General features: G+C 36.6%; 1 protein-coding gene across 1 annotated transcript; it reads right to left on the reverse strand.

Annotated features, from left to right (window-relative positions):
- Positions 1-15,077: 15,077 nt before the first annotated feature.
- LOC140821514 (uncharacterized) lies at positions 15,078-17,259 on the reverse strand. Its single transcript, XM_073182009.1, has 3 exons — positions 17,052-17,259; positions 16,529-16,566; positions 15,078-15,478 (listed from the first exon to the last, which is right to left on the reverse strand). Exons 1-3 carry the CDS (start codon positions 17,122-17,124, stop codon positions 15,365-15,367), a joined length of 225 nt encoding a protein of 74 aa, XP_073038110.1. The 5' UTR covers positions 17,125-17,259; the 3' UTR covers positions 15,078-15,364.
- Between the last annotated feature and the right edge of the window lie 4,266 nt (positions 17,260-21,525).

Raw genomic sequence — 21,525 nt, forward strand, 5'->3', positions numbered from 1 at the left:
TTACGTTTGAATCCACCATCAAGAAAGAGAAGTTGGTTCTTTATGTGAGTTCTTCATCTGGTACGAAGATTGATCCACATGGGAAGGGAAAGAAGAGTTCTTTCCAACGTCCCGAGAAGAACGTGCCCTTGTTGAGGCAATCTCCGAACCCTGTTGAGGCAGCCAGACCAGTTAAGGCTGACAAGACTAATGATGTATGTCATCACTGCAAGAAGCCTGGACATTGGAGGCGTAATTGCAAAGAATATCTTGCCCAGAAGTGTTCTGGAAACGGTATGTTCTAAATTTAAGTAAACATTTTAATTAACTCTACTTCTTGGGTATTAGATACCGGTTGTGACTCACATCTCTGTAATGGGTTACAGGTGATGGGAAGAAGTAGGAAGCCTAAGGAAGGTGTGACCTTCTTGAGGATGGGCAATGGAGCAAGAGTTGCTGCCAAGGCTATTAAGGATGTTTACTTATTGTTGAACAATGACTTTAAGTTAATTTTAAGAGATGTTTTGTTTGTACCTGTTTGATGTAAAACATTGTTTCCATTTCTATTGTGATAAAAATGGATATTCTTGTTTATTTAGCAAAGGTGTTTGCAACATTTACAAGAATGAATGTTTAATTGGTACTTGAGAACTTGAAAACGATCTCTATAACTTAAAAGTAAAAGATATTCTACTAAATGTCCATTCAAAGGCAGATACCATATGAGATATGGATGGGTAAGCCTCCCAAATATTCTTATCTTAGAATATGGGGAGCCCTGCTTATGTGAAGCAGGTAAGTGGGAGATAAATTGGATTGTTGATCCATTTTATGTTACTTTGTGGGATATCCAAGGAATTAAGTTGGATATCATTTCTATCATCCCCAAGAAACAAAAGTGTTTGTTTCTAGGAATGCAACCTTTTTGGGAAAAGGATTTTCTATTGGATAGAAAAAGGGAGATGATAGAACTCGAAGAGGTTCGAGAGAAACCCACAATTATGGAACCCACACCCGATGAGCCAAGAGAGGAGATACAAGCTCCTAAAAGATCCGAGAGACTCTCGAGACCACCTATGAGGTATGGTCAGCTTCTTGAAGAGGGCCATGATGAGCCTAACCATGGATGTGATCCAAGGACCTTCAAGGAAGCGTTATCGGATGCCGATTCATCCAAGTGGCTTGAAGCAATGGAATCTGAGATGAATTCCATGCATTCGAACCAAGTGTAGGATCTTGTGGATCTACCTGTGGGAACTGTTCCCATAGGGACTTGGGGCGGATGGGAAGGTATTGACTTTCAAGGCGCGATTGGTGGCAAAAGGATGTACTCAAAGACAAGGAGTTGACTTTGAGGAAACCTTTTCCCAGTCGTAATGTTCAAGTCCATAAGGATTTTGCTAGCCATAGCTGCATGGTATGACTATGAGATATGGCAGATGGATGTTAAGACAGTCTTTCTTAATGGGGATTTTAAGAAAGTGATTTACATGTCTCAACCTGAAGGGTTTACATCTATCGGAAGTGAGCATATGGTATGTAAACTTCAGAGATCTATTTATGATCTAAAGCAGGCATCAAGGAGTTGGAACCTCAGATTCGACAGTACAATCAAATAGTTTGATTTACTAAGAATCATGAGGGACCCTATGTGTATAAGAAGGTCAGTGGGAGTGTTGTGACATTCCTGGTGTTATATGTTGATAACATTCTACTCATTGGGAATGATGTAGGAATGTTGCAATCAACAAAGATATGGTTAGCGAGTAAGTTCTCGATGAAGGACTTGGGTGAAGCATCTTTTGTATTGGGATACAAATCTATTGAGATAGATCGAAAAGATGGCTTGGTCTCACCCAGTCCACATACATGAAACCATCGTGAAGCGGTTCTCGATGGATGCGTCCTTGAGAGGACATCTACCAATGTGTCATGGCGTGTCCCTATCCAAGTCTGTCTCCTGAGACTGATGCAGAGATAGTGACGATGACACGCATTCCGTATGCTTCGGCAATTGGTAACATCATGTATGGGATGATATCTACACGTCCCGACGTGGCGTTTTCACTATGTATAGTGAAAAGATATCAATCGAACCCCGGTCTTCCACAACTAGAAGCTGTGAAAGACATCCTCAAGTTGTTGAGAAGGACCAATAAGTTGTTCTTGGTCTATGGGGGTAGAGAACTGAAATTGGAAGGCTATACCGACTCTAGCTTCCAAAGCGATATCGATAACTCGAAGTCAACCTCTAGTTTTGTATTCATGCTCAACGGTGCTGCTGTCTCTTGGAAGAGTTCCAAGCAAGACAATAATACGGATTCCAGCACAGAGGCCGAATACATTGCTGCATCAGATGCAGCAAGAGAGGCTGTTTGGATAAGGAATTTCGTCCAAGAGTTGGACGTCATTCCTAATGGAATTGCTCCTATCCCGGTGTTGTGTGACAACACGGGAGCTATAGCTCAAGCAAAGGAGCCAAGGTCTCATCAGAAATCCAAACTAGTACTGAGAAAGTACCACATCCTCGGAGAGATTGTGGAATGAAGAGTAGTGTCTATTGACAAAGTCGGCTCCGCAGATTATGTTGTTGATCCACTAGCTAAGCCTTTACCTGGACCATTGTTCGACAAGCATCGCGAATCAATGGGTTTTAAGCATATGGGTAGTTGGCTCTAGTGCAAGTGGGAGATTGTTAGAGTAGGTGCCCGTCGAGCCAAGTGTTGGCCGAGTGTTTACAATGAAACTCTATGTATAAGCAGTCTTTATTTTAATAATATTTGAAATTATTACTTTGGCAAATCTTTATCTGTATACCCATGCTAGCTGCATAGATAAAGCCCTTGAATATACAAATAGTAGAAAGAATATGAGATGCTCATATGATGAGTATCATGAAACTCATATTTGTAATACTGTATATTCTAAACGGTTCCTAGTCGATTCAGCCGCCACTAAGAAGGATATAGGCCGCTCGAGTTAGAGACTAGTATCTGCAATGTGAGTACCATGTTTCATTGGTAGGGGACATTGTGATGTCCGAACATGCAGATAGGTGCTCCTTGTAGAGTGCACTGAACAACCCTCCATAAAAGGACTTTCCAAGTGGTTCTCACTTATCGAGTGGAAAAGTCCTGGTTTATGGTTGTACAGAATTAGTCCTTATGACCCGGGACAACATTGAGACTCTATGTGCTAGAATTACACTTTGACTTGTTTACCGACTCTCATGGGGTCATCAGGTGGCAAGGTTGGGTGTTCTGTCGAAACACATAGGAGTCGATGCATTGTAGTCGGGGATTCACCGCTTACCTTCGGGTATGGATATCCTATGTGTTATCATGTGTATGTAGATCGAAATCTCTGGCCAGAGTATGGTTGTAATTATGAAAGGTGTTTCATAGATTGCACCATCGATGCAACTACGACATGACACATAGTATCGATTCATTGACAACTCTCGATAAACCAATGGTTGTCGAATCGATCGGAATATATGAGTTGAAGGGACCGTACTGTACGCTAACCATAATTGAATGGTTCTTGCAGGCACTATCATGTGATACCTAGGGAATCACGTAAGCGATGCTGCTAGGCGTTTAACGTGATTGGTTGGGTACTATCAGACTTGAGTTCTGACGTTCTTACTATCAAGGAGTGATAAGTAAGAATGGAGCAATTGGGGTATGCTCGAATAAGGACATGTTTAGTCCGAATCACATGGAGATGTGAACCCACGGCTAGTTGTATCAATGAACCATTGAGGGCCACACAAGTACTAGCTTTGTAAATCCCGATGAGAAGTAAAAATAGTTCAATGTGTTGAACGGCTTATAAAGGAGTTTATAAGCGTAAGGAAAATTAGAAGTATGACTTCTATAAAGGAGGAAATAGTTCAATGTGTTGAACGACTTATAAATGAGTTTATAAGTGCAAAGAAAAATAGAAGTATGACTTCTATGAGAGAAATGTAATTTTGATTTATGAAGTGGAATTTTGGCCAAGAGAATAATGTATTTGAAAATTGTGATTTTCATAAACATTATAATGGACTAAATTTAATTAATTCAAGTGTTGAATTAATCAAACACTAGTGGGCCTTGTAGAGCCCAAATAATTAAATTAATTCAAGTGTTGGATTAATTAAATAATATTGGGTCTAGTAGAGCTCAATTAAAATAATTATTTAACTAGTGGGACTTGGGTAAATTCAAGTAATGTTTAATTAGTCTCAAATATGTTTGAGATAATTAAATTTAGTCCAAAGTTTTTAATTTGATTAAAACTATATTGTATGCATGCATGGGAGGTGAAGGGTTGGAGATTACTTTTGAATAAAATAATGGCATGGCATGCTACTTTTCACTTTTGCTTTTTGCAACACCAAGACATGGAATTAAAAAAATGATTCTCCCTTCCCTCCACAAGAGATGGCCGAAACCTCTCAAGTTTATTCTCTCCATTTTTTCTTCTTTTGTGTTCTTCAATTTGTTGGAGAAAACACACACTTCTCTTTGAAAAATCCTCACATTTTTCTAGTGCAAATTGTGAGGGGATCTACCTAGTTGGTGGTGGGCCTAATTTGAAGGAAAGATTCAAGAAGAAAGGAGGAGAGCTTGTAGATTCATCTTCCATTCAAGAGCTTTGTTGTTCAACAACAAAGTTGGAGCCACAATCAACTTTTTAAAGTTGATAGGTACATTTCTTTAACATCCTATGTATGGTTTTTGATTTTGTAAATATTACACAAGATATATATGTGGTGGCCGAAATTTGTACCTCAAAATTTCGAATTTTTGTGCTTCCGTTGCGTTTCCGGCCACCGTAACCGGTCCGCTTTCAATAACTTCGAGGGAAAGTTAGAGAATTCGATTTCTTTCGTCCGATTCGACTTTGAAACGCCGTCTAAACGCGAAACAAATTATATATTTGTAATCGTCGCGTCGAGGGCTTCAGACTGAGGTAATTTTCTTCTAGTTCCAGCAGCTATAAATATCAAGGTGCTGGAATAGCATGTATCTGAAGTTGAATTTCTGATATGTAGTAGAATAACCGACAAGAAACTCATATTCGAAGTCGGAATTGAATTATGATATGATTTTGATTTGATATGAATTATTGAAGTTTCAAATGATATTTGAAACTCATATTATTGATTTTGGAGTATGTTATTGACTGGAATGAATATGTTATGGATGTAGATAAAGTATTATATCAATATCTTCAGGCTACATCAACTGGAACGAAGAATTGAGGTATGTTGCGACCGGGTAACATACGACAGGTATCTGTATTATATGATATATGTCGGTTTGATTGGATTGATTGGATTGGAATACGTGTCTATGTGCCTATTTGATGATTTGATGTGGCATACATGACATTGAGATTTGAGTATCGATGTACAAAATAAATGTTTTGTTAACACACATCATTTTATGCATACATCGATACATGACATGCACGTTGAGCTATGATCCTTGGATACCCTGATATGATTTGATTGGATTCCGGGGTTTGTGAACACAATCGCTATGCCGGTATTATATGACCCGTAAAGCATAGACAATTGTGGCCCCATATGATTGGATATGAGATGTGGGATTGACGACGCTTCGTCGACGTTGTCATATGTGTATTCCCATATCGGCCGGTGTGCCAGCTCGAGCATTGATTTGATTTGATAGCGATTCGATTGATTCTGACATGTGCTCAGTGGATGGGCATTTGACCTGATACCTCCACGACATACATGCATTGCATACCATATATCATTGTTTAGATATCTGTGGTATATATGATTGGTTGTTCCATACGGAGCTTTGCTCACCCCCAAGGGGGGCTGTTGTTGTCTTTGTGTGTGGACAATGGCAGGTACTCCAGGATATCAGGAGACCGGAGAGGGTACTTCTGGTGGGAGCCACAGCTTGGGCTGAGGTTTTATGTTTATGTCTGATTCCCAGTATATATGTATATGTATCTATATACCGGGGCATGTCCCGAGAATATGAGATGTTTGTATGTGATTGATTACGTGTGGGCGTGTTTATGATTTGAATTTAGATACTATTTTTAGTATTTAAATATCAGAAGAGATATTTTGGGCTCATTGTAAAGAAATTTTAAACCTGTTTTCCGCTGTGATTAATTAAACCCTAATCAGATTGCATTGTAATAACGATTAGGAGTTAAGGGCCCCACAAATATAGTCCCATTTAATGATACAAATCCATGTGGGTGATGCTATAGGTGGTGTAAGAATCATCAACTTGAGATTATCATAAGTAAGCCTTCTGCGCCATTAAGAACTAGGAAACGAATTATTGATTAAGTTTTGAACGATGCTTTCAATTCTCTGTTTAAACATAAGAAAATTGATGAGGCCTTAGCTGATTCGAAATGGATAAATGTTATGCCAGAGGAACTAATCAATTTGATAGAAACAAAGTTTGACATTTAGTTTCTAGACCATCATATCAATATGTTATAAACACCAGATGAGTTTATAGAAATAAACTAGATGAAAATGGTACTATCATTATAAATAAATCCAGATTAGTTGCACAAAGATTCAGAAAAAAAAAAAAGAATGAATAGATTTCGATGAACCTTTTAAACCTGTAGACAAATTAGAATCTATCAGAATCTTTTTTGCTTATGATGTCTTTAAAGATTTTAAATTATATCAGATTGATGTTAAATCTGCATTTCTTAATGGCCTACTTAATGAAGAAGTATATGTAAAACAACCTCGTAAATTTGTGAATCATATATTACTTGATTATGTGTTTAAATTAGATAAAACCTTGTATGGTCTTTAACAAACTCCTAGAGCTTGGTATGACACTTTATATAAATTCTTGATTGATCGTGATTTTATTGTTGATATTCATGATAAGACTTTATTCAAATTCTTGAAAGGAAATCATATTCTACTAGTCCAAATTTATGTTAATGATATTATTTTTAAGACAACTAACCCCAAAATGTGTGAGATATTCTCTAAACTGATGCAGGATAAGTTTGAGATAAGTATGATGGGTAAATATACATTTTCCTTTGATTACAAACCATACAACTCAATAAAGGAATCATTATCGATCAAGATAAATATACAGAAGGGCTTCTCAAAAAATTTGGCATGGAGAATGCTTCTACCCATATGAGTTCTTCAATCAAATTGGATAAGGATGAAAGTGGTACATTGGTTGAGATATCTTTATTTAGAGGTCTGATAGGTTCATTGTTGTACATAACTGCTAGCAGACCTGACATCATGTTTGTTGTCTGCATATGTGCTAGATTTCAAGAAAATCCTAAACAATTGCATTATGTTGCTGCTAAAAGAATACTTAAATATCTTAGAGGTACTCAAAATGTTGGACTCTGGTATCCAAAATACTCCATTTTCAATTTAATTGGTTATTCATATACAGATCAGGTTGAACATTAGACATACAGAGCATAAGTGTTACATGTCAGTTCTCGAGAGATAGACTAATATCATAGTTAAGCAAGAAGCAAACATCTATAACAACTTCAATAGCTGAAGCAGAATACCTAGCTACTAGAAGTTGTTTTGCTCAACTACTCTGGATCCAACTACAACTTAGAGACTATATGTTCAAGCTGATGAATCTTCTACTTTTTGTGACAATACAAGTGTTATAGGAATTACTTACGATCTGATATTGCACTCAAGAACAAAGAACATTGATATCAGACACCATTTTATAAGAGATCATGTCATGAAGAAAGATGTTAGATTGGAGCATGTTTCAACATATCAACAAGTGTCTAACATTTTCACAAAGCCCTTACGCGAGACTAAGTTTTCCTACGTTAAAAATATACTTGGACTTGTTGATTTAAATTAATTATCATATATTATCAGGAGTAATTTCAAATCGAGCTGAGTAATTTCAAATCGAGTTGATAAAAACATATCAATACTTTTTTTTATCTCAACTAATTGTCACCTGAGATTTAAAATCAGTCTGATTTTATCTGATAGCTCTGAATTGATCACACTTGACACAAAAAATATTCCATGAACAATCATATTTTCGACACATTTATTTCTTCATTTATTTCAAAATACATTTATGCACATATTTACTTATTGACTTAATAGTACAGCTCCTGATGTTTCGCCTTTTTTAAAATGTGAAATTCTCAACAAACATGCAGACACGTGGACTGACATGTTTGTCCTACGACCGTATATATGCTCGTGCATTTTCATCGACTCAAGTTACAGAATTCAGATTATCTTTATTACAAACTTTTACATTCCAAATCATTTTTACTCACAAATCTTCTTATCTAATTCTCAAATTTGTCTTCCTTCACAAGAAATACCATTCAAATCGTCTTCGATGTTGTTTATCTACTATTAGATGATGTCATGTTATCCATGTTTAAGTCACTAGAAGCAACTGTATTAAAAAGATTTCTAGGTTGTGCTACTTACATATGTGAAGAAGTTCAAGAATCACTAAATTGAATAGACAGTCCCATACTACCATTGAAGAAATAAAGATCAAATTCTCTCTGACTAGAATGCCTATCAAATATCTTGGAAAGAAAAATGCAATGAAGATTGAATACAAAATCTTGAACGACATCATGGCAAAATCACTCACTGCCAAGGCCGGATCATTTAATGCCTTCATTATCGAGAGACTCGAGCTGATTATAGACATCACTGCAGGAGTCAAGATCAACTGTCTATACTCCTCTTCAATATTCTTGTAGCAATGACCTCCATGCTAGACAAACAACACCAGGAATATGTTGTACCGATCTGTCGGTTAATTGAAAGGTGTAAAGCTTATATGGAACAGTCCTCCGTTCTGCATGTACACAAGGTATCAACCAGAAGTCCATTGCATTTTACAATGACAAAAACATCATAATTAAAGAAGATCTGATGCAAGTGAAGAAGAAGTTGTTGAAGAAAAGAAGAAGAAAACTCCAAGAAAAGGACAAGTTTCGAGAAAACTTGTGGTTGAGGCTTCTGAGTCAGAAGAAACCGACTCAGATCAAGAAACACTTCCATCAACTTAAGTATACTCAACTACTCCTACAAAGAAGAAGAGATAAAAGAAGCTCAAGATGATCAAGTACTTTAATGATCCTATCAGACCAGCACCAATTCCAGTAAGCAAAGTATTGCCTGGTTTCTAAATCTTTGAGAAAGATGTTTGTTGGAACATTTCATGTTCGCGATCTTTATTTTGATGTTAAAAAAACTTGTTATTTTGTTTCTTATGATTTATCTTAGTGCACAGGTAGCTGGAACTGATCAGGCTTCGAACTGATCAGTTAAGTAAGGTAAAACTGAAACTATCGAGACGTTAACTGAAAAGACCAACTGATCGACCAAACTGAATCAGTTCAATTGACATATCAAATATCAGTTTAACTGACTGTCCAGCTGATGGATGATTCATCAGAAGATCTTCAGAATCCCAGCCAGCTGATGAAGAGTTCAACTGATGAAGAACCCATCTAATCAGTTCAACTGAAAGAGTGAAATCAGTTTAACTGACGAGTCAACTGATTTCACCAGCCCAACTGAGGACCAGTTTAGATAACCAGTTAGGAACATCAGTTAGGAATCATTCAGTTGCATATCAAGAAAAGCTTATCTTAGGGGATTTCAGCTACGCACAAAGATACAAACATCTGTACGATCAGAGGTACAATAATGGACATTGCAGCAAAGATTAAAGCCGAGAGATTCATGAAGGAATGTCAGAAAGTCAAGACACATATACCAATGTACGCATTCAAAGCTGCAACGATCACATGTGATGAGTCTTGAAGTACGGTCTCAATGCCTCTATATATACAAGCTCAAGATCATCAGCAAATATATAGAGCACATACTAGAGTGTGTAAAGATAAAAAGAAAGGGCACGCTTTTTTATTTATCAGATTACAAGAATCATTTTGCCCAGAGGGAATACTCAGTCATATCAGATTAGTTTAGAAGCATATTTTCCTCCGTGTGTGATAACACTTTCAAGTAGTTTTCATATATCAGTTCTCTCTCACACACACACACCACCACCACTCAAATACAGTCTTGCACGAAAACAATAAACTTGTGTATGTAGTCTTTCTCACATATACGTTAAAGAAGTGTTGACTGGAAGGTGATGTCTTCAGTCTAGTCTAGGAGTTCAGTTAGGCAGTGGGTAAGTCCTAAGCTGGGTGGGTTATTACACTTGCTGTAATTAATCAAAGTCTTCTAGTGAATCCTACTCGAGGTGGTAGAAGAGGTGGCGTAGGAGCAGTTGAAGTCTTCGAACATCCATAAACATATCTTGTGTATTTAACTGTTTAACTATCACTTTCAAACTGATTTAACCAGTTAGAGCATCTGTCGATTCAGTTCTCAGCATAACTGAACTGATGAATGTAAAAACTAATCTATTTCTTTTTCAGTTATTCAGTTACATAGGATATACAAAACATATCAGTGTTTCTTAACGAATGATTATTTCGAGTGTTTTCCGCTTGATTCTATTTCAAACTCGATCTAATTCATCGACGTATACATTCTTAGAACACGGGTTATTGCAGCTCTTGGAGAATATTTTGTTTGAAGCACCTCAAGGTGCTCTTCAAACGTTCCTTCAATGTTTCTTCCACAAACTTTGGATTGCCACGAATTGATCCAAAAGCTAAGGGAAGAAAATTACTTGAGCCAACTGGGCCGATTTCATCCGTACAGATGGATATCAATATGCAATGGAAGAAGTAAAAAATAGAGTACAAGTCAAACTAAAGAAATTTGACAAGTGGACAAACCACATAATAGTTATTTCATTCTCTGCAATCAAAACTCTAAAAAATTTGGAGTATCTGATCAAACTAGAAAAAAAAATTAGAATAAACAGAAACCAAAGTGATTGCAGAAGCCTTTACATGATGATAATTTCTAGCCATGATGCAACTTTTGCTGACCAAGAAACGATAAACTTTGGTGCTCACAGCCCAACAGCAAGAGATGATATTGTTGTCATCAGCCAACTAGAAATGGATGCGCTAACACTGTCAATTAATGTAAAAGTGATATGGGAAGATTCCAAGATGCCCCTTCCTCTACAAAGAGCAACTGTTATAGCCAAATAAGATATGTTTGATTTGGAGAATGTCAGCTAAATAAACGTGATCAATAAGAAGAACCAACTTCTCTTCCTAAAAAAATGATAATTGATCTGATAACCATAACAGCTAGAGTGTTACTATCTTTGAACAACAAAATTGCTCCGGAACTATCTTGATTCATTGCTCTTTCGTCAACATAATTAGTCATTATCGCTCACTTTCCTCTACAACCAGATGCAGTAATAGAGTCTGTATATGATCCCTCCTCACTAGTTCCATCACGGCACGTAGAAGCAGAACATCAGAACATTTATTCTCCCCCTCCGGTGCCATTTCTCAATGATTTAATCTACAACCTGTTTCAGGCTCATCCTTCTCTAATAACACTAAATGGTCTTCAAGCTAAATATTATTTTCAACATGTCGAGCATGTCAGTCCGGAACATCAGTATGAACATTAGACAGATCAACATGATCACTCGGAACAGCATTTATTGCAGATTGAACAACCTCTAACTTCTTTGAAAGATTCAGTCGTCGCCACAAATCAATCTTACAAAACAGGTAAACTATTCTCAAAATACCGGTGACATCAACATAATTCATCAATATTTTTCAAATATTTAGAATTATATAGTTGGACAATGAACGGATCAAATGTCCATTTCATTGGATCTTGAGCTATTCAAAACCAAGATGAATGCTGAGTTCACTAAAGTTCTACGACTGATGAATCAACATCTTAGCAAAATAGATAATTTCAAAGCAATTTAATTGAGATCCAATGGTGGTTTAGTCTGTAGAATTGAGAAACAGGAAGTTGTACTGACAGGTCATATTGAAACCCATGGAAATCAAATTTCTGAAGTTGTTGACTACCTTCAAGGAGGTAAGGATGATGTCAAAAAGAGGAAAAAAATCAAAATAATCAGAAGTAACTAAGCCCTCTGCACCCTCATCATCTCAGAACAAGAAACTTCATGGTGGAAGTTCTTGTGGTGGTCATCATAGCAGCTCCAGTGGTAGATAGAGACCTAGCCACTCTTCTCATCAACCTTTCAACAGGAGATAGAATTCTTTTTTTCTTTTGTTGATTTCAAATTACTGCACATTATCTTTTTAATTATAAGTTCAGTTTCTATTAATATTTGTGTAACATCATAGCTTTGATATCATCAAAAGAAATGGTTAAGATAAAATACGAACCTAAATTTTGGTGCTTACAAACTAAACTGCTCTAACTAAGCTAAATTGATAATTGCAGATCACCCAAGAAGTTTATTGAACAAAACTGAAATGACAAGACCCATTGATTATAACTAGATTGATATAAAGCGCACTTATGTCCATCTGAACAAAGACCTGAACAAAGCGATCTGCAAGCTGATATGATGACATCTTAGAATAGATCGATCTGCAGGCTGATATGAAAACATTTTTTGAAGACAATAAATAGTTATCTCTGAGTACTAGTTGAATGTTATCCGTAAGGATATAATAAAGGATCTGTTGGTCACCCGTCTCAGCTAGTGTCCAAGAAGATTTAATTGATTATTACTATTTTTTCATAAAAGACAAGGACACGTTTCATCATCTGCATAATTTTTTAGTAACTAGTACATTTGTGAGTACCGTCTTTATTTATTAACGTTGAGGACAAACACCTATAAAAAAGAATTCATCAAAATTGAAGAGAACTACGATTACATCGAGTATTATTAACCATTCTCTAAATCTTAGTATCTCAGTGAAAAATATTTTCTAAGCTAATTTGCACGCGTCTCAAATTCTATCCGATCATATTATGGATAACTTGGTGCACATTTTATTCTCACTTATTATTGTGTTCACAAGCATTATTGATGAGTGAAAATCATTGTAATTATCGGAAGTTTGTTTCTGAATAGATCGAACTTTGTTTAAATAGTTACTTGGTGTTTCAGCTCATTAGGGTTAGTGAACTGAGTTGAAATGAGTTTGTACAAAGAGTTGTACTGATCCAATATTCTAGTTGAATCCTTCTGCAAACAGAAGAAAGAGAGACGTACAAGCTTAGTCTTCGGACTTCCATAAACAAACACTCACATGCCTTTACTTACGGTCATTTATTTGTATCTTATCTGATATGACATGAGTATTTAATATTCACTTTGTATTTTGACTTGTTTCCACACTGATCTGTTTAATTGATCTTATACTAAGTTTTGATTGGAAAATTAACTTCAGCTTCTCACACAGCTTGAGTTTTCTCATATGTCAGTTTAATTTGAAAGAATTTATTAACCCTCATTCTAAACTTCTTTTTCTATCCTAACATAATCATATATCAAACTGAATGAATGTATCATGTTGATCGTATTTTTGAACATATACATATATTTAAAAGCATACAGCCACTTACTTGATCTTGAACTGAAAATGTGAAGAAGATAACTCGAAAGTGACTAGAACTTCTACATGAAATTGAACGACATTTGGACATAACTTCGGCTTAAAAACCTTTAAAAAATGGAAGCAAAGTTTTTGCCCCTCCTTGCAGCTAGTGATGATCGAAATATGAGGATTTTTGTGTGTGATTCTTCTCAAGCTCAAGCCATTATTAATAGGCTTCAAGCTAGGCTAAATGATCACCTATTCATGGCAATTTATCTCCTCTTAAATGATAGACCGTGAACAGCTCACGAGCTTTTATATTTTAGTAGTATAATATAATTATATATTAATAAAATAAATTTAAAACCTTTTGAATTTTCATTTTGGAACAATAGTTCGAAAAAACGTTCGAATCTTTCGAATCAAATTTGAGTTCCAATTCAAACCAAATTTGAACTAAAATTACAAATTAATTGAGTATTGAATTAAGATTGAACTCAAATATATATTTTGAACCTTAAAATTTTATTTATAATTGACTTGATTTGATTCGTTCACACACCCTACTTTGTTCTCAAAAGCGAATATATACGACATCAACAATGTCAAGCCTATTATCAGGCAAGGCAGAATTACCTAGAAGTAAGGGCCAATTCCAACCAATTTTTCAAGAAGCAACTTGTTAACATAAGATTGAGCATACGTTTGGACTCTGTATATCCGTATAACCTTAGGCATAGTTTGGTACACATGATAGGATAAACATGTGATAGATAATATAAGGATAAGTTAAGGATAAATAAGATGTAGGATATTATATTTAATGTTTGGTATGATTTTAATAAGAGTGATTAAATTTATATATTAGATTGTAATGACAAAATTAACCTTATCATAATAAATTTTATAATTTCAAAGTTGATGCTTGAATTCATATTTTTATCTGTTCATGTGCCGATAGTACTTGCATGATTTAATTATTTTTACCTAATTTTATATATTATAATAAATTAATAATATGATAATTGAGCCCTTGATTTTTTGAGTCAAGTAAAATATTAATTTTTAAGGTTAATCGAGTGTATTAATAATTTTATTGAGATTTATAAAAATTATTTATATAATTATCTCGAATTCATTTATATAATTATCATATTATATAATATATAAAAATAAATAAAATATTTATTTGATTTTAATTTCTACCTACTAGCATAGATTTATAAAAAATCATTTATAAATTGAGGGTAATTAAGTCATTTGTAGTGTATTTTATCATTAAATTAAAATTATCACACCTTCTATTAGAGATAATTTATCCTTCTAAAAAATTATTTATCAAGGGCCCATGATATTATCATGAGCTTTTTAAAAATGTACCAAACATGGGATAATGATGATTATTTATCAATCCCTCTCTTATCCCATGTACCAAACAATACCTTAGAAAGCTGAGCAAATCTACGCTGGCTTGAGCTCAGCACATAGACAGATTGCAAAGTTCAACGTCACCTCATTTTTTAACAGAAATTATCATTAAAGTGAAAAGCAATGCAACATAATAAGAAAGGTGGAATTTTGAATTAAAAACATCAAGGATGTAGTAGAAGTAACAAACGCCAACAAAATTAAAGAATACCAACATAATTTACACACAAATATCAATATTCATGATGCGAGATAGTTACCAAAATAACATTCATCAAATTCTTTTTAAAAAACTAAACTTTCTCAAGTGTATTTTACAACACTCAAATTCACATAGAGAGGGTTAATTTTCAAAAACTTAGATTGACCAAGATCATTTTTTTAAAATTTCCCCGTCATGATGCCTCTAAGGAAACCAAGTCTCGACGGAAATACAAATTTAACTCAACGGTCTAAGAGGCAACTAGTAAGATTTCCCGCAGTGTATTAAGCTTCCAGCTCCTAAGAAAAGACCAAAAACAGCAGCACTGCCCAGCGTTGTTTGTCCAATGTATCTTATTTTTAGAAGACCTGGAACCTGCATCGAGATAAAACCAAACAAACTATATTTGAATTTTTGCACAAATGCATCAATTTATTAAGAATAAGGAGTAATGCGAACGTTGAGCTATGACAGGTGTATCAAGTGCAAAAAGACTAGAATGAGGATGTTAAGGAAAAAAAAAGAAGTCGGACCAATGGAGCTAATTGCAACTATTTAGGACTTAAATTTTGTGATAATATGATCAAGATCATATTTAACAGACAATATCGTTCATGATATCCCTAAAAACTTTCAAAAACAAATGTTCAGTGAAAGGTCTAACAAAAATGGTGCGAGGTGACACCCACCTGTAATGAATCAATTATGGATAAGCAAATGATAATTTGTCACTCAAAATGGTTCATCAATGACAATATTCCATTTGTAAATGTCACTCAATGCAGAAACAAAAACTTGACTTAGAAAAAAATCACGAGAAGAAGTTCAAGCAGGCTGCAAGGAAGCAGATGCAAAGAAGAATGGAACAAGGAGGCTGACAGCCTTATAACCCAAGATAGCAAGCTACATTAGCAGCTTGCATGCAACTTCAGCTACCCCCTGTTGAGCCTAATGGTTGCCTCAAATTTAGACGCCCTCAACCATCGGCAGGCAGACCAAAAGAATTGGAGGGTGGGGGCGACGATTTAACAGAAGAGATTCGATATGTTATTGTTCTGTTTTTTATAGAGTTTAGGAGAAATTTCACATTAAATCCTGAAAAGTTTTATGTGTGGGAGCAATTTCCTTCAGCTCATTTGCACCTGCTTGAGCCCAAGGATACAAGTAAACATGAAAAACCCAACCAACACTATGGAACACGTCGTACAATTTATTTTGAATTCTTGTTACGTAGCACATGAAACTTATATGGAAATTGGCTTGAAGTTTTTATTTCAGTAGTCCGAAACGAGTGATGATCTGTATAGATGACTAATAGCGGAAGAATTCCAATAGTTTATAAGAAAGAAAATCAACAACATGACAGAAGTTCGATTCAAAATACACAGCATGATTTCTCTACTTATAAGAAAATAAAAACAATACCTTGTATCTAACAGCCTCGTAAGTTCCATAAACAGCACCTGCAACCAATAGCATACATCAGATAATATATTCATAAAAACAGATTATTACCGAAGGCATGATTCAAAAGTGAAACTCAATTGCACTGAATTTATGAATCCAAGCAAGAAACAACTATGAAGCTTGACATATGCGAGTACTTTTGATGTTCAATGTAATTCAATATCAATAGAGGACATTGGGTCACGAGGAAAATGCTAAAAAGTCTGTGTCCCTAAACATAGAAAGCATGAAATGATTCATTTTCTCCAGTTTTCCACCGTATAAAATAGCAAAATTTATATCTAGGCATAAACAATTATATAAAGGGTAATTCCAGAGCAAAGGTAAAATCATGTGAGAGGTTATCCAAAAAAAATTTTGTCCCTAAGCGCAAAAAGACAGTTCAAAGATTGAAGATAACATTACAGTTATATCTTTTCATTAGGGTTTATGCATTACAACTCAAAGAATGAAAAGTGGAGGAGTTATAATTAAATATTACCAACAGCGCCGCCGATAGCTCCGCCAACAGCAACGCCCGCCGTTACCCGCGCTAGACAGCTATTCCTCTTCATCTCTTCACCTTTTTCCCTAAAATATGTATAAATGAAATGGGTAACCGAGCAAAATTAGAGCAGAGTATAGTTTCCTAATATTCCAATTCGATCCCAATGTTTGGTTGAATTTCTCTATTGTACCTCAGATGCCAGAGCGTATGCCGCCATTCGGTAATAAATAAACTTGAGTATGCAAACAAGCTACAATACATAGTAAAAATAAACGAATATTTTAGAAAAAAGGAGTCAATATAATTTACTTTTTTATCTTTTATTTAAAATTTATTTAAAAATAATTTTTTTCATTAGTGTATTTAAATTTTTATTTTTATTTTATATATAATAAAATTTATAATTTAATTAAATAAAAAAACTTACTCGACTCATTTTTTCCATCTTTTCCGATTCAACCCTAGGTCTCGTTTCATTTCTTATCTTCACAAAAAATCATTTTCTTCTCAACCTTCCATCCTGCATACATTGTTTAGATTTTTTGGCTACCAATTAACCATGAGTCTACAAGGTATTCCTCTGCAACAAATCCAACGAAAAAACCACGTATTGATAAGAAATTTATTTTGAGATATGAAATCTATTGGGTCTCGTCAGTTCCCAAGGTGAAAGGCCGCTCTTCACGACCCAGGGTGAAGAGCTTCACCCTAAGTCGTGAAGCCGAGGGTCGTGAAGACTTCACCCTGGGTCGTGGGCTTCACGACCCACACGACCCAGGGTCGTGAAGCACAAGTCTTCACGACCCCGGGACGTGAAGACTTCATGACCCCTTCACGACCACGACCCAGGGTGAAGCTTTCCCAATTTAAAATGAACGTTTAATTTTAAATTTTTACAACTAATAACCTTTGTTTTGTTTTAAATTTTACAACTAGTAATCTTTTTGTTTTTGTTTTTTTACAGGTTTACTTCCCCGCTAAACTTGGAAGGAATCAATTCTTTGAATGCAAGTTAACTTGTTGTATTAATGGGTGATGGTTTGATGATACAAGAAGGAAGTTCTGTAAAAGCAACAGGAAGAATTGCTCAGATACCAGTGAGTGAGACTTATTTGGGTCGTGTTATAAATGCCCTGGCTAAACCTATTGATGTTATAATCAAGATACGTTGAAATCTGTAAGAAGATTGTATCATTTTTAAAAGAAAAAGAGATAGAATATTTGGTGCAGTATACTCAATTTATTAATTTAATTTTATGTTCTAAGGATTATAACAATTCCAATCAATTGTTATGGTTTTTGAATAGTAGGCAAAGTTATGATAGTGAAAGTGATGAATTTTGGATGATATATCGTAAACGACCTTTATGATTTTCATTGTTAGAGTATTGTTTGCTAATTGGCCTAAATTGTTCAAACTTTTATCCTATGATAACTGAAGAAGATGAATTTAGGGAGAAACATTTTAGTGGAAGTTATTGTATACGTTTAGGGGATTTTATAGTTAGAATTGATGAATATGAAAATGATTTAGGAGAAGAAATAGACATTGAGAAGGTGAAATTGATCTGTCTTTTGTTTGTGGTAGGTGTATTAAGCAGACAAAGAAAAAATAAAAATGATACCGTGGATTTAGAATGGATTAACTTAGTAAATAACTTTGATATTTTTATAAACTATACCTGGGGTAGAATAGCTTTTGAAGAAATGGTTTATGGACTTAGAAAAGATCTTGAAACTAAGCTCAGAAGATATGAAAATTTGGTAGCACGCCGTGGGAATGATCCAGATTTCAGTGGGTTCGGTAGCTTCCATATAAGTGGATTTATTTATTGTAGTAGCCCGAATTCCAAATTGGGTAATTAACGGAGTAATGGTGATTAAGAAGGTTTAAGGTGTAATTTTGACCGAGTCATGATCGGACGGACCGAAGATGGTTCGGAAGCACCGAAGAGTTCGTAAGGTCCGAAGTGAGTTCGGTGGATCCGATCATTAGGTGTCAAGAGTTGATCGACACGTGGGAGTTCGGACGTTCCGAAGTGTAGGTTCGGTGGATCCGATCATGAGGTGTCAAGAGCAGCTGGACACGTGCATGTTCGGACGGTCCGAAGTGTATGATCGGAGGATCCGATCATGAGCTGTCAAGAGCCAATGGACACGTAAGAGTTCGGACGTTCCGAAGAGGGTTCGGACGATCCGAACATGGCCTATAAATAGTGGTCGGATTTCCTCATTTTGACTCGCCAATTCAGAGAATTCCATAGCATTTCAGTCGTTTCTGACAGGTTCTAGTCTTGTTCCGAGATTTGGGCACTAGCGGGGAGCTGCTGGTCTTGTAGCAGAGCTGTGCTCTAGTTGGGAGCTAGCGGCATCAGCGGGCTAGCGACGGACGAAGGTTTGGAATTTTATCAGTATTTATCTCAGGATTATCTATTTAAGTCTGGTAGATAAGTTTAGTGATGGTTTTCACTTGATGAATAGGCTTGGATTAGACCTGTTGTCTGGTTGTTCCAGTGAATTAGGATTGCTGTGATAGAGGTACGAAAGTACTATCCGAGATATCCTGGTTGAGTATACATTCTTATATGTGTTGCATGATTATGTGGTGCATTGATATATGTCATATGATGCATGCTATTATGTCACGTTTATTACTGCACGTTGCATTTCATGTTGAGCCGTATCTTCTTCGAGATAGCCTTTACTGTTGAGCTGTATCTCTTTCGAGATAAGCTATATCTTGGGGCCGCTCAGCCCTGTCTTGTGGACGCATGGACACCGAGAGTACACAGTGGCCGACGGGTCGGGAGGGCTTCGGTGGTCCGGGACATTTTAGGTCCACGTCTGTCTTGTAGTGGATGCAGTGACCCAGAGGTGTACCGCGCGGCACTATCCACTTGGCGCCTCTAGACTGAGCATTGTTGAGATCCTTTTGTGACTCCTGTTTCTTGACTACCCCGGTATCATGATCATAGCATGTGCATTTCATATAGGTCTGTATACTCATACTTTTGTACTGGGCGTTCTTATCGCTCACGTCCTCGGTTTTGTTTATTCTTGGACACCCCATTCCCTCGGGGCAGGCCTCAGGTTGGACAGCTCAGGAGGAGCAGGAGGAGGACGTGAGTATCTGGTTGGTTTAGTTTATCGGTATTGTTTTGATTCGATATGGTTGTATTGGATATTTCATTTTGAGTTATTCTATTTCGATTGGGTTGTATAACCATTATTTTGTTGGTATTTTCCGCTGTTATCTCTGATTATTGTTAATTAGGTTAATTGCATGCTTAGTTCTTGCCTAGTAGGTGATTCTGGAACGGGTCACTACATTTATGGTATCAGAGCATGCGTACGATTTTGGGATATAGATTTCTGTTTTGGGATTTCCGTTGACCAATTTACTAGTTTCCCCATTCTATGTTGTAGCAATGGCTGACCACTTTGGTGACGGGAGTAGTCAGGGGAGTGTAGGTCGATGGGGTGACCAGGACGATCATAGACGTCATCGTGAGCATCGTCATCGTCGGGATGGTCCTAGGCGTTTCGATATGCATCGTTTCATGCAGATGGGGCCTAAGCCTCTAGTTGGTGGAGAGACTCCCGATGATGCGGAGGATTGGTTAGAGCGCATGGAGAGTTGTTTTCGCGCATTCCAGTGCACCGATGAGCAGAAGATGGAGACCCTTAGTTTTCTTCTCGAGGGCCGTGCTCGCAGGTGGTGGCGATCGACTTCTGCGCCGATAGTTCAGTCGCAGGGTAGAGCGACTTGGGTCGATTTCCGTGCAGCGTTCATGCAGCTGTACTTTCCTCCAGCCCTTCGCCAGGCCAAGACGATTGAGCTCCTGAACCTTAAGCAGGGGAGTATGTCTGTTGATGAGTATCAGCAGAAATTCTTCGAGTTGTTACCCTTTGCGCCTCATATCAGTGGCAGTTCTGAAGCCAAGTACGATCATTTCCTTCAGGGCCTTAACCAGGAGATTTTTGATCGTGTCACCGTCTGTGATAATCCTACTTCGTACGATGGGTTGGTGAACCGGTGTCGTCAAGCAGAGATCAGTCTCCAGCGTGGTAGAGCTATTCTTTCTTCTAGACCTCCGAGTGTTTTGAGTCCTCGACCTCAGTCTTTTAAGAAGTCCGGTTCTTCTTCTTCTGGATCTGGATCAAGGTCTAGCGGTGTTGTTCGCTTTGGTGAGAAGAAGGATTCTTGTGCGCATTGTGGTAAGAACCATCCATCGGAGCAATGCCGATTAGCAGCAGGAGCTTGTTTTCAGTACGGAGAGATGGGTCATATCAAGAAGAATTGTCCTCAGTTGCGAGGTGGAGCAGGATCTGGCTCCGGATCTCAGACGACTGTTCAGCAGAGGAGGCAAGGTCAGGCTGTGGGTAGTTCGAATCTTCGACCTCGTGCCCAAGGTCAGGTTTTTGCGCTGAACCAGGATCAGGCTGCAGATGAGAGTCAGAGATGAGA

The sequence above is a fragment of the Primulina eburnea genome, unplaced genomic scaffold (genome assembly GCF_022965805.1).
Source record: "Primulina eburnea isolate SZY01 unplaced genomic scaffold, ASM2296580v1 ctg608_ERROPOS200000, whole genome shotgun sequence".
In the NCBI taxonomy this organism is placed as follows: Eukaryota; Viridiplantae; Streptophyta; class Magnoliopsida; order Lamiales; family Gesneriaceae; genus Primulina; species Primulina eburnea.